The sequence below is a fragment of the Mya arenaria genome, chromosome 9, assembly GCF_026914265.1.
Source record: "Mya arenaria isolate MELC-2E11 chromosome 9, ASM2691426v1".
Lineage (NCBI taxonomy): Eukaryota > Metazoa > Mollusca > Bivalvia > Myida > Myidae > Mya > Mya arenaria.
In genome coordinates, this window is record NC_069130.1 from 11,547,094 (window position 1) to 11,574,669 (window position 27,576).

Genomic DNA, 27,576 nt, shown 5'->3' on the forward strand with positions numbered 1-27,576 from the left:
TGTGTTAGCCTTGAGGTTGTCATCTGTGAAGTGCAAAAACTTTAAGCTTGGCCATTTTGTAAAAGGTAGGGGCTATTAGGAACTGAAGGGGACATTTTGATTGTGTCGGTAATCTTCACTCTTATTTTCTTCGACCAACTGTTGTCCAGAACAGAACTTGGTGTCTACTTGAAGGAATTGTTTGAAACTTGGATCATAGATATATGTTGATGTAAAGTTATGCACCTTATAATTCTGGGGAACTTTGTTGTAAAGTTATCTCCCCTAGTTTGTTTTTTATAATATAAACTTTAGTCCAGACCTTAACTTGATAACTATTCAAAGAAATAAATTAAAACTTTGAAAGTTTATGTATGACAATGTGAACTTGTTTCACTGGATTAGTTATCATTTTTTAAAAACATGTTCATTTTGAATTTGGAAACCAGTTCTTGGGTCCATTTTGAGAAAGTTCACCTGCAAGGACTACAGACGTAGTGCAAAAACTTGGCAATAATCCAAAAAAACATTCAAGATATTGAAATAATACTTGGTACACATGTTGACAGTGACATAACACACATGCATTGCAAGGCACAGAACTCTTACCTTAAAGATTGTCAAGTTAAGTCCCTTTTTAAGTATAAAATAAACAGACAAGCATTGTTGTTCACCCTGTGGTGCTGGCGACAGATGCCTATACCACTAGACAAATCTCACATTTTCTCTTTGTGGTTTTCCCATGAACCATTGTTTAAATTTATTTATTATTATTATTAACTATTTAACAAAGTTTTGACATTTCATTTGATTGTGTACAACTATTATGAGTATAAGTCTCTGATTATTGCATAAAAAAAAGAAACTATTTTTCTTTATTTACTGTTGCATTGCTATGTTTGTATCTTTAATTAACCTACACATGACTATTTATGATAATTATATACCCAAGAACAGAGAAAGGAGTTGATTATTATCTACTGATAAAATTCTGTGTCAGTGGCCTCATTCTGGGTGTCTGCGCTTTCAGTGGATGTTTTGATTATTCGAAGAAAAAAATAATCCTGAAATCTGTTACATGCTAAAGGCTTTGTGTATTATCTTGGCTGGTGGTTGTTTGTAACTGCTTATAAATACGACTACATATCCCAGGGGTCGAAATTAATTGCATAAAAGTACAGTTATATATATGGCTGTTATATATATGGCTATTGAGTCTACAAATAATAGCAATATATTATTGAGTCTACAAATAATAGCAATACGATATTGTGTCTACAAATAATAGCAATACGATATTGAGTCTACAAATAATAGCAATACGATATTGAGTCTACAAATAATAGCAATACGATATTGAGTCTACAAATAATAGCAATACGATATTGAGTCTACAAATAATAGCAATACGATATTGAGGCTACAAATAATAGCAATACGATATTGAGGCTACAAATAATAGCAATACGATATTGAGGCTACAAATGATAGCAATACCATATTGAGGCTACAAATGATAGCAATACCATATTGAGGCTACAAATAATAGCAATACGATATTGAGTCTACAAATAATAGCAATACGATATTGAGTCTACAAATAATAGCAATAGGATATTGAGTCTACAAATAATAGCAATAGGATATTGAGGCTACAAATAATAGCAATACGATATTGAGTCTACAAATAATAGCAATACGATATTGAGGCTACAAATAATAGCAATACAATATTGAGGCTACAAATAATAGCAATACGATATTGAGGCTACAAATAATAGCAATACGATATTGAGTCTACAAATAATAGCAATACCATATTGAGGCTACAAATAATAGCAATACGATATTGAGTCTACAAATAATAGCAATACGATATTGAGTCTTCAAATAATAGCAATACGATATTGAGTCTACAAATAATAGCAATACGATATTGAGGCTACAAATAATAGCAATACGATATTGAGGCTACAAATAATAGCAATACGATATTGAGGCTACAAATAATAGCAATACGATATTGTGTCTACAAATAATAGCAATACTATATTGAGTCTACAAATAATACCAATACGATATTGGGTCTACAAATAATAGCAATACCATATTGAGGCTACAAATAATAGCAATACGATATTGAGTCTACTAATAATAGCAATACGATATTGAGTCTACAAATAATAGCAATACGATATTGAGTCTACTAATAATAGCAATACGATATTGAGTCTACAAATAATAGCAATACGATATTGAGGCTACAAATAATAGCAATACGATATTGAGGCTACAAATAATAGCAATACTATATTGAGTCTACAAATAATAGCAATACGATATTGTGTCTACAAATAATAGCAATACTATATTGAGTCTACAAATAATAGCAATATGATATTGAGTCTACAAATAATAGCAATACGATATTGAGTCTACAAATAATAGCAATACGATCTTGAGTCTACAAATAATAGCAATACGATCTTGAGTCTACAAATAATAGCAATACGATATTGAGTCTACAAATAAAAGCTATATGATCTTGAGTCTACAAATAATAGCAATACGATATTGTGTCTACAAATAATAGCAATATGATATTGAGTCTACAAATAATAGCAATACAATCGTGAGTCTACAAATAATAGCTGCATAATATTTTAGACAAATAATAGCCAACCTGTCTTGACATAAAATAAAGTCATATGTTCTTAAGTCAACAAATAAGGTAGATGTATGACCTTGAGTCTACAAATTATAGCCATATGATCTTGAATCTACAATTTAAGCTTTATGATCTAACCCATGACTGCTGCTATTTCCAACCCCCCGTATCTAGGAGGGACTCTGGCCAGGGGACTCTACCAGCACATTCTGCGGAACGCCTAACTATATAGCTCCAGAAATACTGAGAGGAGAAGACTATGGTAGGTCAAGGTCAATGGCCAACTAGTTGACCTACTTAGGGGTCAAGGTCATTTGGAGTCCTATTTTTAAGTCAAGGTCAAGACCTTTCCACTCTGGGTCAAGGGTTGTATACTGTTTACTCCTTTTTGTGGTAGTTCTAGATGGCAAGACATGTTTTCATTGAACACTGAAGCAATAAGTTGATGAACTGATATCGGCTTCACTTAATCACCATTGAATAATCTTTTAATTATAAGTGAAATGGAACAAAAGATCGAAGTCAAAAAGATAAAAAAAAAAAGGAAAGGTAAAACGTGATACTGAAAAAAATCGGAGAAAACATGTCTTGTCCAATAAGATGCCTGTATAAGGGATGAAGATGCCGTTTCAGTAGCCAGCAAGCTGCAGTCACAAGGTAAATACAATGAGGCATTTTCAACCCAGTTCAGCTAGAATGGCCCCTGTTGGTATCTAAGGTTGATAGGGAGGCTAAAAATCCAAAGCTAATTTCAATGAAATTATTGCTGATCCTGAACTTTACAAAAGAACCCTTCAGACAATGGTTTGAAAGATATTTTTTCAGTCACATTTGAAAGACTTATATTATTATCCTCATACTGTCACTGATACCCAACAGGCTCCATATATTAGAGGGGTAGTGGAACACTTCTTGTAAGGGTACGTGTATGTGCGGACTACTTTTTGTGAGCTGCGTTATTCAGGTATGTTCACATTGTACATATTAAGAATGGCAAGTAAGAAAGTACAAAAAAAAATTGTATAAATGACTATCAGTGAGCCTTCAAGTTAAAGTTTGAAGATGAATTTCTCAACTTCAACGCATCTGCAATTTTACATGTGCTTACTACACATACAATGCTTCAAGTACATATAAAAGTACGCATAGAAGTACACATACACCTCTTGTTTCCCAATCTCTCTGTTGTACTAACATAGCGATGACAACGAATGAAAACCAGTATATGCATTTTGGCGCTTAAACTTTTTTTTCTTTTTTTTAATATGCAGATTTTCTTGCTTCTTTCGAGAAAACACCCATTACAGTGGCCAATCAGAAAGCAAAAAACTCCTAATGGGACAGAGGGTGATAAATGCAATGAATGAATGAAGTCTCTGTATCTGCAGGCTTACTGTAAGACCGTTTTAATTCCATATAAAATTGGCAGAGTTATTTCAGTTTTACACTAACCCTCAACATAATGCAAAAAATGCATTTGGGATTTTTACTTTTAAGTTTTTTGTCTCTCCTGAAAAGTACCATTTTGGCATTTACTGGTTTTTCATTCGGTGCCATCAATAGTTATATGCTACTAATTTCCTTTCCTGCAGTAACTATATCAAAACATATATACAATCCTTTAATAAATGTACGTGTTTTTTCTTGTTTTTCTCATCCCACAGGAAAATCTCTGGCCCGGAGATCTCACGAACACTTTTTGTGGGACACCTAATTATATTGCACCCGAGGTTTTACGTGGGGAAGAGTATGGTATTGATTTGAATGCTGGCCACCCATTGGTCAATGGAGTGTATCCCCCATTACCATGGCAACCAGTTTGCTGTATAGTCTCAGATTATTCAAATGCTTTTTAAGGAATTTTAGTTTTTTTTTTATATTTGTGAAAAAATGACAAAAAATATTAGCTAACTTCCAATAAATAAATGACATTTTGAAACCTTAATGTCTTTTACATTTAAAGGTTTTGGCAAATTTTCAGTATAAATTAAAATTTCTTTTTATTTTAAATGGATGGCATGAATAATCTCTGGTTGCCATGGTAACCAATCTGTGTGTAACCTAAGCTTGTGTTGTACAGCTAGATGTGTACATTCATCCGTGTAGCTGTCCCTCATATACCCCACTGTTATCATCGCATTAATGGTTAACTTATCATTATTGTAAGGAGTCATTCGACTGATTTTTTCCGAACTTTGTTAAACATATCAACGCAACAAACAACATCATTGTTTGCTTTCAATCGTGATATATTTTTTGATGTGCTCGTAATATATTCAAATATAAACAAGTTTAGCCGATACACTTGTCTGAATTTAACATTACAGCATATTATAAGTGTATCCATTAAACTTCCTGAGCAGTAATGGTTTGAAATTTAACAATGAAGACATTAACCATGTTGTTCACTTTAAGAAAGTTCTGATCAATCGGCACATTGGGATGTTTTTGAAGGGACTGAATCTATGGACTTTGTCAACGTATAACCAATCATCTTGCTTATTTTGCATCACAAGAAAAACTTTGATAAGGTGTCCACATTTAATCTTATAGCTAACAATTTGATTGGTTAATAGTGATTATATAGTCATTATTGGCTAAATATTGACCAATCAATAAGCTTTTTGGCTAACTTTGAATAAACCAAATAATTTACCAGTTTATACAGTTGGTTGGACACTGATGGGATTTTAATCAAAGATAGGGTTGATCAATTTATATGTGCTTTAATTCTTTCAATCAAGTTTTGATATTTGAAATACAATGCTTATTGCTAACTGCATTACTTTGGAATTAATATTGAATAAGCATGATAAAGTAATTGTTTCTCTTTATTAATATATGTTTAAAGGCACTCTGGATGAAATCCCCACTAAACATAATTTTGCATCTATAAATGGACAAAATTTCCCGATGGCTTTATTATGAGGGGCACAATAAAGGTTAATGCAAAAAGATGTTATTTAATTGTAATGCATTATCATGTTTAACTCATTTGATTTTAATGAGAAAAAAGTATATGATATGAGTACAGAAAAAAAAGCCTTTGTAGATGGGTTTTTTTTTCATGCCACAAATTTCCCAGTTAAAAAAGCACCAAAATATTGCTAGTATTTTTTTACCCTTAGACATAAGCATAAGTTAGCTTTGGCTTGAAATAATTCAAAAAAGTATTCCATATTCATTAGAAAGCCATTCTTTCATCATACATCATTTGTAGCAGGAATGATAAATAAAGTTAAGTATTCTGAAATATACTGGTAGTCCTAACTTTGATAATTTAAAATCTGTATCATCGTCACAAATGGCAATATTTTATTTCTTCAACTTTGGGTTCATTTTTGATACTGGCTAAAGTAGATTTCTCTAAATTACGTAGCAAAATAAGGAATATACCGAAAATTAAAATTTACGAGTAAAGTCGACCTTTATTGAGACTGGCTCCTAAACCTTATAAACACAGACCACCATGGGCGCTGTCTTTCTAATCACACCTCATATTTCTGCTTGCCGCGGTCCATGTATTTGCATAGTCGTACACATTGCATAACTTTGTAGTAATGTCACCCTATTTCATATCTTCTACCTGTAGCAGCACAATTTTTTTTATCGCTTTTGTTTGATCAGATTGTATTTGATTTTCCTTATTATAAGTTTACAAACCACTACATTTAATTTATTTCTAAAATTTTGGCATACATTATATATTGTGTGATATAGAAATATGATGTAGTTATTGCATGATTTTAATTAATTTTTCTGTATAATTTACCACCCATTACTGTTTGTTAGTAATGGTTTTAAGGTACCCGGTAATCCATCCTTCATAGATACAAAAAATTGCTACTTGTAAATTTTTATTTTAAAGTTACAAAATGCTTGAATTTTTTCACCAAAGGTTTTTTTCATATAAGCATAATTTATCAAAAAAAAAAAAAATTGATAAATTTGCTATAATTTTTTATAATCATAGTAAAATTTTGTTTTTATTACCTCCCTTTGGTGTATCATCCCATAATGGTAGTGTCAGTATGGTGTTATTCAAAAACATAATCCATACAAAAATTATATCATGTTTAATCAATATAAATTTAATATTGAATTAATCTTGATGTTAATATGTAAAATGCACTTACAAATCATTGCACACAAATGATGGATGGCTTACCTTAATTTTTATAATGTGCATTATATATTTTTAATGCAGAAAAATGATATTTCAGTGGTTACTGCATTTGATCCTTGAGTTGGCCTGTTTATGTATTCTAATAACATGTTGCATTTTGAAGCGCATTGTCCACGTTTCGTACGGTCAGATATAAAAAATAGTGTGATATGTCATTGAAATCTCTTTTACAATGATTAAACATCATCGAAAATTTATATAAGAGAGCTTAATTGATAAAAACTACAAAAGCATTTTAACGCTATTGAAAACTGAACTATTTTGATAAGCTTAATAAATTTACACATTTCTGTACAAATGAGAATCAGTCAGTTGGTTGTTTATAGAAGTTAGTAAATTGCTTAATTTCAACCAAGTTTGAAAAAAATGTTGCCAACTTTTAGTCTGTGAGTAAGTCACTTTAAATGTCAAAAGTATTTGAACACTCACAGGGCCATGGTTAATGTGATCTATACAGTCATTCTTAACCGAAATATTATATGAATGCCATGTTATTATGATTTCAAATCTTAGTAAGGAATATACAACTCTTACCTTCTTAATACATATAAATATTATTTCACATCAATGTTTGCTTATCAACTTATATTAGCTTATGTTAGTCAAGTAAAATGATGTTGGTCTTTGTAAGCTTATGTAAGTCTATGTTAGCTTACCGGTAAGTTGTCTTATGGATGCTGCATTGGAGTACATGCTATCTTATCTACATGTATTTTAAAAACTAGAAGCATCTTTCTTGTGTACAATGATTATTAATAATCATTGAAAAATAAGAGCAATTTATGAGCAATGTATGGACTTAGTAAATGCAGTCGTTATTTATGAAAAATTCTGTATGCATCTTTAACTGCTTTAACTAGTGAACATGTTTTCTATTTATCAATAAAACTATTGCTAATTTTGATTAATAACAAATTAAAAATTATTTAAATCATTTTTTTTTACCTTCTTAAAATTTGCACCTATCAGGTTTTTGGTCCCATTAGCATTGTGCATTATGACCAGGGGGGATATAGAAAAATGAATTTTAATCTCAATTCAAACAATCTTTGTCTTTCTGTTGAAAATTTTGACTTTTATAAATCATTCACTGTTTGATCATTATTTCCTACCAAATGTATCATGTTTAAATATTAGCTTGCTGCAATTTTGTGAGGGTTCAATATATGTTTCTTGCCAATAAATCAGGACTAGCAAAATATCTATTTGGGTAGATACAAATTTTAAACTGGCAAATTTGTTAAAAAGTAAGAAATTGATAATAAAAACAACCTAGCAAAATTGAACCCTTTTTCATACCTGCCCTAAATAATGTATACAAGAAACTTCTTTCATGTCATATTTGCATATAAAACTGGCAATGCTATACACTGTTGCTTAAACCAAACCACTGATGGGTGCATGTTTGAAAAAGACAAGTTTTATGCAAAAATCCTAAATTCCCCAAGTCTGACCTTTGGCCCCTGAATTTGTATCCACAGACTACAGCGTTGACTGGTGGGCATTGGGTGTGCTCATGTTTGAGATGCTTGCGGGGAGATCACCCTTCGATGTCGTCGGGAACCAGGACAATCCGGACCAAAATACAGAGGACTACCTCTTCCAGAGTATGTATACCAAGATAGTTAGCTAGGGATATCCCTGACGCAGAATGCATGAGAACCAGATGCTAAGTCTGGCTTCCATTTCCAACTTCCTAAGCATATCTAGCCCATATTAATCTTTTATGGAGTATAAACAGTTAAAGCACGACTCTGACATGAATGACGCAACACCACTCACTGGTCCAGGACTGGTCATGCTCTGACACAAATTTTTTCCAAATTGGGTCACGAAATTATCTACTCTCTGAATAAATGAAACATTTCCCATAATTTGTTTAATATAAAAGTGTATACATTACCGTGGTAGTAGGTGACCCCATATTGGATATATGGGTGCAAGAAACAATATTCGATGTGTTTTCCATTGCCCCGTGTATCTTGTATCGTGTCACCTATTGACCCTGTAACTTACACCATTGGGACCCCATACAATTATCAGAGACAACCAATTTTTCCACAATGATGGCCCTAGCACCACCATCTGATTATTCTAGGGAAACCCTGTGTTTTACAACTTAACAGCAAAGTTCATAATTCTGTCAGATCTTTAGTATAATAATTTAATCTCCTAAACTTTCAAATAATAACCGCGCTTGGAAATTAATGTGCTACAAATGTGTAGTTACATCTTTGCACAAGCAGCTCTTGGTGGAACCATTCCAATCCAAAAAATTACATGCTTTGATAAAATTGAAACTTCACATAAGTCCATTTTATTCAGGCAAGTTAAAATTTTAAAATTTCTCTAAACCTCACTAAGTTCCATTTCATTAAATTTTACCTACCAGAAGTCCATTTTATTCAGGCAAGTTAAAAAAATGAAATTTCTTTTAACTTTACTAAGGTCCATATAATTCAGGTAAGTTAAACTTTTAAACTTCTTTTAAGTTTCCCTAAGGTCCATTTCGTGCAGGTAAGATAACAAGGTTATCTTACAATGCATTCAGATTGCCTCGAAGTCTTGTTCTTTACGTAACTTTTTTTGTTCCAACAGTAATAAAGTTCTTTCCTTGCACAATTTTGTCCAAAACTTTTTCCATATTTCAGCTTATTAATATAATAATTGTTACAGTGAATTAATTTGTGAATTAATATCATGAATTTCCGTGTCTAACAATAACGAAAATCTACGAACAGAAAAAACACACATTTAGTCCCAATAGTAACATTTCCATACTTAGACATATATAAATACTACACAAGAAGACTTCCATGATAACAGGGTGAGGAATCACGTGACTTAAAGGGGTTCTCACATGGGTCATTCCTCACCCTGGATAAGACTGCAAGCAGATTCCCTGTTTCTTAACAGATTGGTATGTTTTCCATATATTTAGTGGTACACTGTATTTCTAATCAGAAAACCTTATTCAGAACACGTCTACACTTCAAAAATGCTCTACCCATAGCAGTCTGATAGTAATGGTTAAAGTTTGTTAGTATGTACTTAAAAAATAAAGGGTTTGATGCGATGCAGTCCAAAAATAAAATTTTGATGTGCCACAGTCAAAAGTAAATGGTTTCATGCGACACAGTTGCATTACCATTTACTTTGTGTAAGTACATAATAACAATCAAGTTTTTAGTGGTCTACAATATATTGTGTAAACTACCCACTAATAGGGCCAGCCACTGTTAATATCTACCTCTTCATCTGATTAAAATCAATAACAACTGACTATTAATTTACTGAGATAAAGTGTATTGGAAATCTCGAGAATTAGTACCTTCTTATTGAACAAAGTATATTGTTGACCACTAAATGTTATTGAAATGCCATTGTTCTTTCTATGAAATCCTTGAATATTTGTTTGATTAGGTAGCACAAATAATAATCGGCTCTTTTCATTTCAGTTATTCTGGAAAAGACCATCCGAATTCCAAGGTCACTGTCAGTGAAAGCTGCATCAGTTCTTAAAGGTTTTCTGAACAAGGTCAGTATATTAATATTTTCTTTTCTGGAATGTGTTCGACTGGAAATATGACTATTGTTTGCAGATCTGACATGATTAATTAGTACAAGTCAATATCAAAGCCTTCAATGAAACAGATTCTATAAGGTTGCAATTGTAGGCAGTACTGTATTTCCTTGATTTCTGGTGGTTGTTATATCAAAAATGGTAGGAACAATTTCATACCAGCTAGAGGTTCTTTAAAAGGGATATATTACTGTTGTTAACCTCTCTGAAACGTATTTGAAACCACACCTTAGGGACCTTGATGAAACAGTCCCCTAGGCGGGTATTCATAAAAACATTTTAAGTCATTTTCCTAAGTTGAGTATCTCACTGGACAAATCATATTTTAACTGAATTTTATATGAAATACTTGATAATAGATTTCATTGAAAATACAGAAAAACTGGGTCGTTCGAACAAGCGGTCGTTCGAGAACCAGCGTTCCCTCCAGATCGGAGCTTGGTCCCGAATTTTTTATGCCCCCGAAGGTGGGCATATTAAAATCGCACCGTCCGTCTGTCCGTCCGTCCGGCTCTGAAACTTTCCCTTGTATGGACAGATTTTAAAATAACTTGCCACATGTGTTCCACATACCAAGACGATGTGTGACACCAAGACTCGTGTCCCTACCTCAAAGTTCAAGGTCACACTTAGTGTTTATTCACAATGGAGTGCTGCATATAAGGACATAGAGTATAGGTTGTCGTGTCCGGGCTGTAACTTTCCCTTGTATGGCCAGATTTTAAAATAACTTGCCACATGTGTACCACATACCAAGACGACGTGTCGCGTGCAAGACCCATGTCCCTACCTCAAAGGTCAAGGTCACACTTTGTATTTATTCACAATGGAGTGCTGCATATAAGGACATAGAGTGTAGGTTGTCGTGTCTGGGCTGTAACTTTCCCTTGTATGGACAGATTTTAAAATAACTTGCCACATGTGTTCCACATACCAAGACGACGTGTCGCGTGCAAGACCCGTGTCCCTACCTTAAAGGTCAAGGTCACACTTAGTGTTTATTCACAATGGAGTGCTGCATATAAGGACATAGAGTATAGGTTGTCGTGTCAGGGCTGTTACTTTCCCTTGTATGACAGATTTTAAAATCACTTGCTACATGTGTTCCACATACCAAGACGATGTGTCGCGTGCAAGACCCATGTCCCTACCTCTAAGGGAAAGATACACTAAGTGTTTATTTACAAGGGAATTCTGAATATAAGGACATAACAGTGTAGGTTGTCAAGTATGGGTGGTATTTTTTTATGTTCAGAGGCAATTTAAAATAACTTGCCATATGTATTTGACACGTAAAGGCAAGATCCACTTTTCATGTACTGACCTTGTTCGTAGGTCAATGTCACATTCGGGGGCATTCGTCACATACTGTGACAGCTCTTGTTTCCTTCTATTTTCATATAAAATATATATATATGCTACACCGAAACCTTATTATGTTGAGGAGTCGAGCATTATTCTCGGTCCCAAGTACACAAATCATGCACAAAACCTTATGGCTCTCTCGAGGTCATAATTTCACACTTTTTCCCGAACGCGTGTTCCAAAATAAACAAACTATTGCTAGGTATTAAAATTTTCGCAAGTTGTAAAAATTACATTGACAGTTGAAAGGCAATTTGGTAAGGTGTGAAAAACCATTTAACACTGTTAACGCATGACTGATATTAGTTGATATGGGCATTTTAGAAGATAATTATGTTAATTGTGAGAAAGATAAATGAGTAATAAAGATATGAATAAACACTATCATATCGATCCAAGATCGCAGTCTCTGAAAAGAATTCCTTTTTGTCACTTTGCTTTGCAATATGGCAATTTTGCAAAAATAAAAAAATATATTTATTCATTTATTGATATTTCTTTTACATTTTATATTAAGTATACATATAGTTAACGACAGCCTTTGAACATATGAGCGATTTCCACAACGCAACACATAATCGGTGTCTTAGTAAACAGACTACTTCAAACTTAAAATACACTGAAATATATTTCATAACAGACTTGAAAATTGAAAATCGAGTCGTTCGAAACATCGGTTCCCTCGAGGTTTAGGCTCATCCCCGGTGACCTCGAGCGATCGCAGTTTTACTGTATACTCTTTTTTATGTTGAAAACACTTTTACTTCTCTTTTGATTTAACTATAAAAAATTAATTTTCAGTTGATAAATGACTTTTTGTGTTTTAAGAATACCAGCCCTGGGTCTTTCTGCTATTATTGTAGTGGTAAATTCATGTGTTTGGTATTTTAACCAACAATTCCTTAAACCACTTGTATACTTGGAATGTTCTGAAAACATAGATCAGTTATAATTATAAAATTACCAGTTATAGAAGTTTTTAAATTGTTTTTATTGCTGTGTTACGTAAACTTAAAATTCTTAAAAAGTAAAAACACATCATGAAATCATATTCTATTTTTAGAATCAAAAGGAGCGTCTTGGGTGCCACGCACAAAGTGGCTTCGCAGACATCCAGTCGCACGCGTTTTTCCGCACCATTGACTGGGAAATGCTACAGAACAAGCAGATCGCCCCACCCTATAGACCCTCGCTGAAGGGAGAGAGAGACCTGGAACATTTTGACCCCGCATTTACCAACGAGCCTGTGCAACTTACACCAGACGACCCGTATGTAGTCAATTCAAATGCCATTTATATGATTAAAATTGTAAGTCTAGAGAAAAATATCCCTGTAATGTTTTGGTTATTTCTAGAATTGAAAAAAAAATGGTGGTTGTGCAGTTTTTAGCTCGGCTGTTTTTTTTGAGGGAAAATAGTTTTGATGTTGTAAAAGCCTTGGTATTGTCAGAGATAGCATTGTGTGCAAAACATATACCTTGGCCATTACCAAAACAGAGATATTCACATCAAATATAATTCTATAAAGTGCCATAACTCTGGTAAGAATATTTGTTTAGTTATATCCCTCCAATCATGAGTGGCAGAGTAAAATGGATAAGTAATGGTACCTATTACTGGTACCCTTGTTGTATACTGGATGCTAGTGTTTAAATGATCTTGGCATGAGAAAAAAAAATTCTAGTGGTACAATTGTCCACCTCTCATGAAAGAGGTTGAGGGTTTAATCCCCACCTGAGGAACTTCCTCATGGCGTCTCAAAAAGGACCCCAGGGTGGAATTTATTATGTCACTTAAGTAAATCTCTTGGTCATATATCATTGGTTCCATTCACTGTATAGGTCCGCTATTTGTAACACATAATCAGATTAGCTACATCGTTATTATATTCAAGTAAGACTAATATTTAAAAAAAAGCACCCAGGAAACAGGCTTGAGAATGATTATATCAGCTTTCGTCACAATCAAGCTAAAATAAATAAGTACGAAACAAAAATCTGAATTATAAATATAAATGTTTCTGTGTTCCTTTTTCAGAAAAATTATAGAGAAGATTGATCAGTCAGAGTTCGATGGATTTGAATATGTGAACCCACTTCTGATGTCGATGGAAGACTGTGTTTGAATGGTGCTGTAGATGTGTAGGAGTGCTTGACCAATGACATTCCACTTTTCCATGGAACTGACCAATGAAATTGAATGTACCAAATATTCAAAGTATAGATCTGAGATTTGTAACCAAGATTTGTATTGGATCAAAGGGACTGGATAATTATACAATAAGAATATAAATTATTCAAGGTTTGGTAATAGGTAAAGGTGGTTGTAAAATTAAACTACAAAATTAGAGTCATATTAATTATGATCAGAAAAGTTGCGTGCAGGGCTCATAAAAGCCTGAACTGCACCTATGTCTCAGTATTTCTGTAAAGTAAGTTTTATATTATTCTCATTTTAAGGACTTTTTGTAGGATTTTATAGTTATTATTGATTATTTATTTCATATCTTTTCACGAGTTGCAATATGTTGGTAGTCGTGTATTTTTTACAAGATTATACACAAAAATGTATAATATATCATAATTATCAGATGTTTAAATATATATGCATTAATTCATTTATTTATCCTTATCTTATACATGTACAAGTAAATTATTTGAACATTAGTTTAAGTACCCCCCAAAAATCATTTTAGTTTTCATAAGCTCCTTTTTGAAAATCATATGAGGGAGGTTTCATTCCATCATTTTTTTCCTTGCCTACTTACTATAAAATAATTAAATTACAATTAAATAACATCTACAATTACCTTTATATTATATGACAAAATATTTGTTAAAGTACCAAAGATGCAATGCACCTACAGCCAACTTTCGGTATAATTTTATTACGCAAATAATAGCATTCCTTAAAAACATAAACACATATCAGGAATGCGGCGGTGCATGAAAAACTTAACATTTTATTTCTGCCTTAATATGTATATGCAAAAAAATAAAACTATATAAAATTTTCTTTAACACCCCTCTGTTTTTTTAAGTCGTAAATAATCTTCTTTCCCTTAAAAGAGAAGACATCTAAGCTCTTTTTTATTGTTTTGGTACAAGTCATGTAGTTTTCCCTTTTCAGTTATTTTTGAGACTTTTAAAGGATGATCTTTTTAAGATTGTCATGATGAAAATTATTTGGTTTATTAAATCAAGTTTACGCAAGTGATTTGGATAAATTTGGCCCATAAGTGAAGATTAGCAGTATGTGAAAGTGTGTCTATTGTAGCCTTCAATGTGTTATATGCTTACATTATTTTGAGAAATTTGGGCCCTTAAAATATTTTGAGAAATTTGGGCTAGAGAGATTTTGTATAAAATGGGACATGATAGCTACTTGTTAAACTATGGCTATAATTTTGCACATTTATTTAAAACTATGTTCGAATATTTATAAACTTCTTTGCCACTACCAAATCAAAGAAGGGAGGTGTTGAAGCTTATTTATACTCGCACTCGGGCCTTGCCCATTCAGCGAATGCGCAGATAAGATTGTTAGTCATTTTAGGTCAGAGAATGAAAGAATCTACCAGGGGCTGTATTTATGCAGTCACCACCTTAGATTTCACTTTATTTTAAGATTAGAAGTTTTTTGATTGGTCAGTTTAAATAACTGGCCAATGAACTGAATGGATTCACTAAGGCGTGTCTAAGAACAAGGATCGTATTGAATACGGCCCAGTTCATTGCAATATGTGTCAAAAAATCATAAAATGAAGATTTTTAAAAGATTTGGAATACACAGAGCTTCTTGTATTGAGAATATTTTATATAAAGTTATGATTTACAAAATTGATCAGAAGGAAGAATATCGATGGCCTCACTTTCAATTGTCGAAGCTACAAAATCCGTTGTTAGTATTTAAATTTGATAATTTGATCACACATTTTTTTTAAAAAATGCTGTAGTTACAATTTTTGTGGTTACAATTTCTGAAGGTTCTGCATTTTTGCTTCTCTGTGAGATGTCCAATCATTGCTCCACATTTTGATCACATGATGTAGCTCCATTTTCTCATCGGACTATTTACTCGGCATTTTGCAGTAAGATGCAGCTTGCTATTGTGATTTTAGTGATGTAAAAATGTAGCTTCGGCATTTGGAAGGGAGGCCATTGATACATTGTAAACATTGTTTTAAGTAAGATTGCTGGCCTACTTGATTTGTGACAGGATTCAAACCGATATATGTAATGTTCCACATATATAATGCCAGTTCATTCATTTTGAGATTTTTTCTTTATTATTTTGAATTGCCAGTTCGTGAAAACTCATTTATTTTATAGAACATACATTACACACTATATACAAAGAGCTGTTACAATAACAGTATAACATTTGGGCTAAATCGTTAACATTTTGAGAAGTTGCTAAAGTATTACATTGTAATATTAGTAACAAAATCGTTTAAAGCTGCACTCTCACAGATTGAACGTTTTGACTTCTTTTCTTTTTTTCTTGGAACGAGCCAATTTTTGGGAAAATCCATGGAAACCAGTTATAAAAGACTGCTGACAAAATTTATATATATATATATATATATAAGTTCAAAAATTTATCATAGTAACGGTTTAAGCCATAAAACATTAATTTTCGGACAGAAATATGAAAATCTACCATCTGATTGTTGGCAGCAATCCTATGTCATTGGTTTGCAGATTTTTTTGCAAAAAATTGCTCTTTCCAAGACAAAAAATAAAAAAAAGTTGTTAAAATGGTCAATCTGTGAGAGTGCAGCTTTAAGAAATGTATGAGTTTGAAAAAAAAATTAAATCAATATGTTAACATAAGTACCAAGTAATAATATATGTTGTTGCAACAGTTTTAAAAACTTAAGCTTTTTGCTAACAATTGTATTAAATATTAAATCACTTGAAAGCTAATGCACCAAACTGTTTTTTGTAGTCATTCAACTATTGCAAAGTATAAGGGGGCATCTTAGGAATAATCGTACAATAAAATATTGTGAGACTAAGAAATTCAGTTTAATTTTAGGTACAGGTTGGGAATCAAATTAAAATGCAGGGATGTGATTTGTCAGTGCAATTGTGGTTCCACAGAACTTATGGCTCCAGAGACTTCCCCCAGCCCCCAGCCCCCCTAAAAAATAAATAAAAATAAATGAAATTGAAATAATATCTTTTTTATATGATTAAAAAAGGTTAACTGGATGCGGTTGCTTTTTGGTTGTTACTTTATTTTTTGTAAGTATCGACACTCCAGTTTGATTCACATTTGAAGTCAAGAGAGCAATCAAAAGGGATTCTAAAAAAGCCTGTTTTGTTTCTGTGGCAGGATGCTGCAACTCCTATGACCCCCGCTGTGGGTCCAAAAAGCCTCCAAAACCGGTCGCCGAAATTGCTTCAGCACATTTTTTGCCAGATCAATCACATCCCTGAAAAGTTTACCTACAAAATCAAATTAACTTTACCTGACTGACCAAATAAGCCCTTTGTTTCTGAAAAGTTATAACAAATACTCAGAAATGTTAATTTTTAAAAGTTATCATTCGAGCATTGGAAAGATTGCCCCCAAAACAAAATAAAAAATGTCATGCCAGTAAGCTTTTTCATATTTAATTCATTAATGTAAATATTGTGTATTATATATTGTGTACATAATGTTGTATCTTTACCATATTATTACCTGCTATTCACCTATGCAATTACAGTGATGCTACAACAGTGTTTTATGCTTAGGCCACACAAAATTGATGTTTTATTTGACAGGTTTACTGTGACTAATTTTTTTTAATAATAAAAAAAATATTATTATTTTTAAAAATAATGATAATAACAGGCTGCTTTTTATTACCATCTAAGAATTCTGGAATAGAAAGTCTGAATGATAAAAATGTTAAAGCTGCACTCTCACAGATTGGCCATTTTTACAACTTTTTAAAAAAAAATTATCTTGGAAAGAGCATTTTTTTGCATAAATATCTTCAAACCAATGTTATAAAATTGCTGACAAAAGATCAGATCGCAGATTTTGATATTTCCGTTCGAAAATTAATGTTTTATGGCTTAAACCGTTACTAATGGTTTAAGAAAAATGCATAAGACATCAATTTTTGAACTTAAATATAAAAATCTGCAATCTATTTTTTTGTCAGCAGTCTTATATAACTGCATGGTTTCCATGGATTTTCGCAAAAATTGGCTCGTTCCAAGACAACAAATTAAAAAGTTGTTCAATCTGTGAGAGTGCAGCTTTAAAGCTGCAATAGACCAGTACTTAATATATTACCTTTTAACAAAATTAAAGTTTGAAATAACTTTAAAATGCGATAACTATTTAACCTTGGCATTCCAAGTATTTCTTGTTTGAAAAAATGAATGTTTGCTTCGTCCACTTCTGTATTAAAACTAAATGAGAAAATAGTATTTTTGTAAAAACAAAAACGCCATCTCTATTCATTTTTTTTCAACCATAATATGTTCAACAAAAGGTTAAATTTGTGTGGTTTAAATGTGTTCATGTAAATGTCCTAGGATTTATTTGATGCTAATGTGCTTTGTAAGCATTGATTATGTTGATCAAAAGACATTTCATTTTACTTTTAAGTTTGAAATACTTTTTTAAAAGTTGAACAGGTACTATCATATATACCTTGTATCTACTTAAATTATATTGTATACATTAGGTTGTAATGCTGAAAAGATTTATAAGTGTGCATATATTTCAAAGATATATTATGTATACTTAAACGCCATTTAAAATTGATTTAAGCTATGTTTTGCTAATATGGTAAGAGATATTTTATACCACTATCTATTCCATATGTCTGTGTATTCATTATGTGATTTTCATAATATTTCAAATAAATACAATCAGCAAGTTTTGTTATTATTTAAATATTGTTAAAATGTTTACGTCGCAATCATTGACAATCAAGAACATGTAACATAAGCTCTCAGGGGCCTAAAAAATCTTGTAGGCCCGATGGTTCTAGGTGAGTTTGTGGACCCCCCCCCCCCCCCCCCCAAGATTTCTTTATTAAATAGAAGCAAAATAGTGCAGTTTGGGAGCATTTCAGGATTTCAGGAGAAAACAACAGGCACAATTACATCCATTTTATATGTAAATTACACAAACTTAATTATATATGCAATGATTACAATAAAATCAAGCAATACTCCCTGCACGTAGTTGATATAACTTGCTTTGGTTATAATAACGTTATATACAATTTTTCAGTTGTTGAAAGTGTTTGAGTAGCTATTAGTTTTATTGCATTTTTGGGTTATTTAAATTTTGTCATTTTTCAAAGAAGTTGTAGGCCCAAGCCTACAAGGCCTATATGTAGCTACGCCACTGGCTCTGTAGAGCTTATTGGCGATGAACGTATGTACAGTGTTTAAAACAGGCTATGTACATGTGATAAAGAACCATTCACCATTCCTGGGCTTTAACCAGTACTATCATTGCAGAGGCACCGAGTAAGGGTTTGAACGGTGGACTCTCTGATTCAGAATGAATCACCACCTATTATATGATTTGAATCTCCTCAGTGCAAAAGTGAATTGAAAGAATTAAAACACAAACCTTTTAGCTATTACTTTAATTTGTGTCGCAGTTGCAACTTTTTAGATATTTTTCAGATTTTTATCAAACTTTAAAGAATTGTAGAGAAACCTGGGAAAGTGTGCCACATAATAGCATTTATGATTTCATTTCAAAGGTCGGGGTCAATGGAGCTTTATATGGATTTCATTGTATTAATTTGTGTCTCAGCTGTAATTTTTTTAATATATCGAGGGGTCAACGCAATACTGTCGTAACTCAATTTTTCAAAATTGTTCAGGAGAAGGAAAAAACTTTCTTAATTTATTTGTGTTGGATATATTTAAAGTATTTGAACATAACAATGTTGTACTGTATGATAGTTTTAAACCAAAAAATATATTATCTTCAAACATTGAACACAAAAGATGAATTTGATGAAAATTTGACTTACTACAGTTTTCCACCTCAAAAGTCAGATTTCATCAAAGAATATATTTATGCAACAGTGTCGTAACTTGACTTACGACAGTTTTCCACCTGATATTATTTCAATTTGAGAAAATATATTTATGCAACACTGTAGCACTTTTATTTTTGTCATTATCAATGAGAAATATGGTTAATAACTAAACGCTAATGGACAACTTTTATATAATTATGATAATTATTACAACCCGTAGTGCATCATGATTGAAAATGCTCGTTATTTGAGTTGAATAGAGGTCTAACTTTACACTTAAATAATGGGAAAGGGTCAGACTCTTTGAGCCATAAAACAATGAAGCATAAATCAGGAAATAACACATCATGACTGTATTACTTTTAAACATTTAATCACTCAAGTATTTAATTTTCACAACAAGATTTTGTTCATCCTGTATTTCAAATTTAACAACAATGTTTATTTTAAGCTTTAACAAAGAATAGATACATGATTTAAAGATAAATTCAAAAGCAGCTCTAATTAACATCATTTTCGCAAAGCTAAGCACACTTTCAATACTGTCATTCAATTTTAAAATACTTTCATTTTATATGCTTTACTTTATAACAATCATTTCCACATAACTGACAAAAATTGGCAAATTTCTTGATAATTCCATCTGACTGTCCAATAAAATATCTTTTAAAAAAATCAGCAAAAATGTTTTTGAAAATATCATAAAAATGACCTTCAAAGGAATCTAATAATGACAATATTGTTTTCAAATATTTGGTTTGTTTCCATAAAGGGAAAGTTCTTATTAATATACACACGTTCACTTGTCCTATGAGCTCTACTCAACTGGTTCAAAAACACTTTAGGTCATTGCCAGAAAATATGTTTTAGTCAAAGCAGCATTACACCAAGTAAAACAAGAAAAACAATTTCACATTTTTTTTCGGATGACTTTGAAAAACTATTTTCAGACTATACAATGTGTTGAATGCATGTGTTTTAAGCATCAATACAAAACAATCAAGTTTTCTTATTTGCGATGGCTACCCTGAACTTTGACACTGCAGTGTCATGTACGTGGGAGTAGGAGGAAAAAGGGGTGGTGGACATCTGGAATGATCTGCGTTATGAACGACCTTAATAAATCTGTTTATTACATTGGTTGGTTTTTAAATTGGGCTTTGACTTTCATTAATTAATGAAATTTCCCCTTTGTCAACAAGATAAATCAACGGTATATCATCATCTTCCTCAGAAAGATCACCATCATCATCAATATCAGCATCATTGCCATCACCCCAATCAGCATCAAAATAATTAACATCACCCCCATCAACAGCATTGCAACCAACCACCACATCAGCATCATAACCATTAACATCTCCCCAATCAACATCATTGCCATCAACCACATCAGCATCATAACCATTAACACCTCCCCCATCATCATCATTGCCATCAACCCCATCAACAGCATTCCCACCAACCACATCAGCATCATAACCATTAACATATTTCCCCAGCAACTGCATAATGCCATCAACTACATTAGCATCATAATCATTAACATTTCCCCCATCAACAGCATTGCTACCAACCACATCAGTTTCATAACCATTATCACCTCCCCCTTCAACATCATTGCCATCAACACCATCAGAATCATGACCATTATCACCTCCCCCTTCAACATCATTGCCATTGACCACATCAGCATCATAACCATTAACATCTCCCCCCATCAACATCATTGCCATCAACCCCATAAACAGCATTCCCACCAAACACGTCAGCATCATAACCATTAACATATTTCCCCATCAACAGCATTGCCATCAACCACATCAGCATCATGATCATTACCATCTTCCCCATCAACATCATTTCCATCAACCACATCAGCATCATAACCATTAACATCTCCCCCCTTTACATCATTGCCATCAACCACATCAGCATCATAACTATTTACATCAATCCCATCAACAGCATTGCCAACAACCACATCAACATCATAACCATTTACATCTCCCCCATCAACATCATTGCCATCAACCACATCAGCATCATAACCATTAACATCTCCCCCTTTACATCATTGCCATCAACCACATCAGCATCATAACTATTTACATCAATCCCATCAACAGAATTGCCAACAACCACATCAGCATCATAACCATTTACATCTCCCCCATCAACATCATTGCCATCAACCACATCAGCATCATAACCATTAACATCTCCCCCCTTTACATCATTGCCATCAACCACATCAGCATCATAACCATTAACATCTCCCCCCTTTACATCATTGCCATCAACCACATCAGCATCATAACTATTTACATCAATCCCATCAACAGAATTGCCAACAACCACATCAGCATCATAACCTTTAACACCTCCCCCATCAACATCATTGCCATCAACACCATCAGCATCATAACTATTTACATCAATCCCATCAACAGAATTGCCAACAACCACATCAGCATCATAACTATTTACATCAATCCCATCAACAGAATTGCCATCAACCACATCAGCATCATAACCTTTAACACCTCCCCCATCAACATCACTGCCATCAACACCATCAGCATCATAACTATTTACATCAATCCCATCAACAGAATTGCCAACAACCACATCAGCATCATAACCTTTAACACCTCCCCCATCAACATCATTGCCATCAACACCATCAGCATCATAACTATTTACATCAATCCCATCAACAGAATTGCCAACAACCACATCAGCATCATAACCTTTAACACCTCCCCCATCAACATCATTGCCATCAACACCATCAGCATCATAACTATTTACATCAATCCCATCAACAGAATTGCCAACAACCACATCAGCATCATAACCTTTAACACCTCCCCCATCAACATCATTGCCATCAACACCATCAGCATCATAACTATTTACATCAATCCCATCAACAGAATTGCCAACAACCACATCAGCATCATAACTATTAACAACTCCCCCATCAAAATATTTTTATAACTGTTAAAGCATGTGAAAAATGCAAAAACATCATTTTGTGAAAAAAAATGGAGTTACGACACTATTGCGTTGAGCCCTCGATATATATATATCAGATTTTCATCAAATTTTGAAGAATTTTAGACAAACCTGAGAAAGTGTGTCACATAATTGCATTAATGATTTAAAATTGAAGGTCAGGGTCACACTTAAAGGTCAATGGAACTTTCTAGGAATTTCGCAGTATTTATTGTTGTCTCAGCTGTATCTTTGTCACTATTAATCAGATCAAACTTCATAAAGTTGTGGTGCTGAGCATGACTGTGCGGATGTGTCTTGAATTCAGGCTCTTGTTTTAAAGGTCAAGGTCACAGTTACAAATGGCGCCCAGTAGGGATTTCATAGTTATAGTTTGTGTATTGAATGTAGCTTTTTCAATATAATTTAGATTTAAATCAAACTTCACAAAATTGTATAACGTCATGGGATGTTGTGTCATATACAGAATTTGTGCGCACATATTAAAGTTTAGGGCAATGGAACTCAATAGTGATTTCAAAGTAATAATTTGTGTCTCAGCTGTAACTTTGTCAATCAAAATTCAAACAATTGTAGAACATCAGCATGTGAAGGGATTACCTATTACAACATTCACAGTATTGTTTCAAAGGTTGAGGTCATACCTGAATATTATCATCTTTAATTTGTGTTATATTTACATTCTGAAGAGTTTTTGCAATTTAAATGAAACTATGTCTATGATAATCATGATATATCAATTTATATTTTATAAAATCATGGTGAAGTAAGAACTTTGGATAAATGAAATAAGCTACTTAAAATGGTTACGCTTAAGAACTTTCGAGAAATTGGTGCCGGATGTATATGGACGGTTTACAATGTCAGAAATCTTAACATTTAACTACGCTGGAAGTAGATCGCGTAGTAGTTTCAGTTTAGTAGTTAAACTGTATAGATTTCTGACACTGTAAACCGTCCATATACATCCGAGGTTGTTTTCGATGGAAATGGCCGAGGTGTTCCGAACGGTCCAAATATTAAACTCTCGATGGTGGATAAACACCTCTTAATGAACCACAACAGTAACAGTCCGCCTTGAACTTCTTCCTTTTTCGTGCACAACAGTTTCTTTTCTTACTCTTATTTGGAAGAAAGAAGCAACAGTTACATGGTGCAAGTGGCATTTCTGTCGTCGTTGTTGATGTCGATGATGTTGTTGTTGGTGTCGTTGAAGTTGTCGTTGATGAAGTAGATGTTGTAGATGAAGTTGTCGATGTTGTAGTCGAAGTTGTAGTTGATGTTGTAGTTGAAGTAGTAGATGTTGTAGTCGAAGTAGTGGATGTTGTAGTCGAAGTAGTGGATGTTGTAGTTGAAGTAGTGGACGTTGTAGTCGAAGTCGAAGTTGTCGAGGTTGTTGTACAAAGTGAAAAACTATCTACGCAACTGCCTTTATAACAGATCTGAAATGTTCAATTTGCTCTTGAGGTGAAGCAGTCTAAGATTTTGTTTCTGATATGGAATTTAGGTAAAAATAACTTCTATAATACAATAAACATGATGGGACAAGCCAAGTAGTCGAAAATTAAAAAAAATAGTCCCTGTTTAAGGGCACACGGCAATGGCCCTATTGATGGATCTTTAAAGATGCTCTATGACTCCCAAATAAGATTTACCATATTTAACACAATTGTTTTAATTTACCAAAAAGGATTAATAAATGTCGAAAATGGTTCTTATGAAGGAAACTGTGTTTGATTTAAAAGAAATGTGCAGAAAACACGGTATTTCTACCTTATGAGGTGATAGTTGATCACAGTAAATATTTTAGCATTCACCAATCATTTAATATTTTTGCGTTTTCAGCTATTAAATACACGGCTACAATCTTGTTATCAGTAATTAATATGTTCCATGAATGCATTAGTAAGTAGTTGAAGGTTTGTCACTCAAAATGTTATTTGTGTTATACATGTTTATGTATTGATCTTGAATATGAGTGTCACTTTCACACAAAAAAAAGAAACAAGGTCTAACGATGAGAACGTAAAACTTCCCTACTTTTCCAGTATCACAAGTTGTGCCTGACCAAACAGAGTCGAGTGTCTGATCACAAGCTCCCCCGCTGCTGGTACATCGCACTACCCCAGCCTCGTAGCAACTTGCTATAGTCGCATTCTGCAGAACAATAAGAAAATAGATGAGAACTTCTCGAAATGAATTTAGAGGATCAAGTTGTGGCGCATATAACTGCCGTAAGATAACCTTTTAATGTTCGCGGATTGTTTCGTGTTAACCACTTAATTTTCGGGATAATTATCTAGCTATCTAGTTAATATTCGTGTTACCTTTTTGGTAAGATAAATATCAAAATACTAAAACCAGGCTTGAAAGTGCCCAGAACTGCCACCTATTACCTTTTTTAGCTGTACAACTTTAACAGGTTATCTAGTTATGGTTTGCGAATTCCACAAAATAAGTACCACACTTACTGGTTAACGTAATATGAACTAGATAGCTAGATAATTATCGCGAAAATTAAGTGGTAAACACGAAAAAATACGCACCAAATCAAATAGTATAAAATTATACTAGACGTTCAATACTGGATTATTCTAATCCCTAACGTCGTGACGGATTTTCCGTATCAAAAATCGTAAATAAATCCGTCCATGTACATTTATTTTTACTACAGGATCAACCAAATCGTGAATTGGAATTCAATCGTGTTTTCGTCATTTATCTGCAAGTATATAAGTTCCTTACATCACAGGCCACACTGGCGTAGTTATGAGTATAGCTCTGACACTGAAGGTCCAGGGAGGCGTTGTACTTTCCTGGAAGTCCGCCACAGTAAAACTCCAAGAAATCCTCTTCCGAAAATCCATTACCGCTGCCCGTGCAGTCCGCTTGTCTGCAAATTATGGGTTTGTCTTATTTATAATGTACTTTCTTCATTGACAGAGGCCTTATGAAGAGAATTTCCGGGTACCGATTATTTGACGATAGCGATATTCATCAATTGATTGTTAATTTGAAATTTTGTTCAACAGTAAACTCAGTTCGAAATGGATGTAAACTTTGGGATAAGCTAATGTCAGGGTCGAAGTCTGTGTAAGTTTTCCGGACCGATAAGCTAAACATAGTGCATGGCATGCAAGCAGGGTGACCCTGGATCAACCCCCAAAGCTGACCGTATACTTTTCTGACTCAACGACACTACTTACGACTGAAGGTACGTGTTAATGGCTAAAGCGCTGCAGCTGGAAAAGCTGAGGAAAGTTGTTGCGGAAGACGATGTTGCGGAGAAATACGAGCTAGCCATTATAAATGTGTTGTCTGCGCATGTGTTGTTGTCACCATCATGTACTGCTCCCAGCCTGCAAATGAAAACAGGCTATAGATATACGTGTTTTACAATGGCAACTACAGGAACAAGCCAATTAGTCGAACTTTCAAAACATAACCCTGTTCTTTATTAAAACACTACTCCCGCGTTTCCTAGGCGATGGCTCGCTTTGTGGGCGGGTTCGTCTCCCGTAATTTATTAAATCACTACTCACGCGTTTCTTGCGAGATAGCTTGCTTAACCGGCGAGGTTCGTCTCCCTTGGAAAAGGCTTGCTATGCGCGCGGGGGGGGGGGGGGGCGGAATCAATACTCACGCATATCCTAGTAGATAGCTCGCTATGCGCGCGTGGGGAGATCAATACCCACGCATATCCTAGGAGATGGCTCGCTATGCGCGCGCGGGGGATCAATACCCACGCATATCCTAGGAGATGGCTCGCTATGCGCGCGGGGGGGGGGGGATCAATACCCACGCATTTCCTAGGAGATTGCTCGCTATGCGCGCACGGGGGGATCAATACCCACGCATATCCTAGGAGATGGCTCGCTATGCGCGCGCGGGGGGGATCAATACCCACGCATATCCTAGGAGATGGCTCGCTATGCGCGCGGGGGGGGGGGCGGAATCAATACTCACGCATATCGTAGGAGATAGCTCGCTATGCGCGCGCGGGGGATCAATACCCACGCATATCCTAGGAGTAGCTCGCTATGCGCGCGGGGGGGGGGGTCAATACCCACGCATATCCTAGGAGATGGCTCGCTATGCGCGCGCGGGGGGATAATCAATACTCACGCATGTCCTAGGAGATGGCTCGCTAAGCGGGCGGGATTCGTCTCCCGGTACTCCATCAGAGCGAAGCGAGTGTTGACCGACTTACAAACCACGTCTTGGAACGTGAAGCCTGCAAAGACAGTAAAATTTGAACTCGATTTTTTAGAAAGACACCACAACGAATTCCCCTGTAAATGTCCAAACACTTGTGACGTTCGAGTCTTGTTGTAATCTTGTTACTTGGCTGAAAGGTTAAAAAGGGATACTTCCGGGTTATTCAATAGATAAGCTCTCCAGCTTTCAAAAATCGTATTCAAGGCCTAGTTTAAAAAATGTTTGGTATGATAATCCCCTGCTGTGCATCTGTGGGTCAATGTCCTGTGTATTTGTTTACTGGCTCAGGGCATTTTAGGGACCATTTCTATAATAAAACCTCCAAAACTGCACAGCAGAATACTCAGGTCTGGGGGGGGGGGGTAGGGGGTGGGGGTCACGTAAAGATGGCTTAAACTAGGCCTATAACGATGTTTTAGAGTTCCAGGTAGTACAAACGTTTACAGTTTTTCAAAATATTTTAAGAACGTGATTGCATCTTTGAATAAAAAACATTTTGAGTAAATGTTATTTATAATCTAGCTTAAAATTTTCATGAAATA

General features: G+C 34.0%; 1 protein-coding gene across 5 annotated transcripts in view; it reads left to right on the plus strand.

Moving 5' to 3' along the window:
* Positions 1 to 18,667, plus strand: part of LOC128246719 (protein kinase C iota type-like) — a 32,754-nt gene extending 14,087 nt beyond the window's left edge. For 4 of the 5 annotated variants that reach the window (XM_052965096.1, XM_052965100.1, XM_052965098.1 and 1 more), the window contains 5 exons: positions 2,822 to 2,909; positions 8,315 to 8,440; positions 10,292 to 10,371; positions 12,845 to 13,050; positions 13,819 to 18,667. In XM_052965096.1, coding sequence (XP_052821056.1) covers positions 2,822 to 2,909; positions 8,315 to 8,440; positions 10,292 to 10,371; positions 12,845 to 13,050; positions 13,819 to 13,906 — 588 coding nt within the window. In that variant the 3' untranslated portion in view covers positions 13,907 to 18,667. Of the gene's footprint in view, positions 1 to 2,821; positions 2,910 to 4,311; positions 4,400 to 8,314; positions 8,441 to 10,291; positions 10,372 to 12,844; positions 13,051 to 13,818 lie in introns of all 5 variants that reach the window. The other variant, XM_052965097.1, reaches the window with a different exon arrangement.
* Positions 18,668 to 27,576: the final 8,909 nt, after the last annotated feature.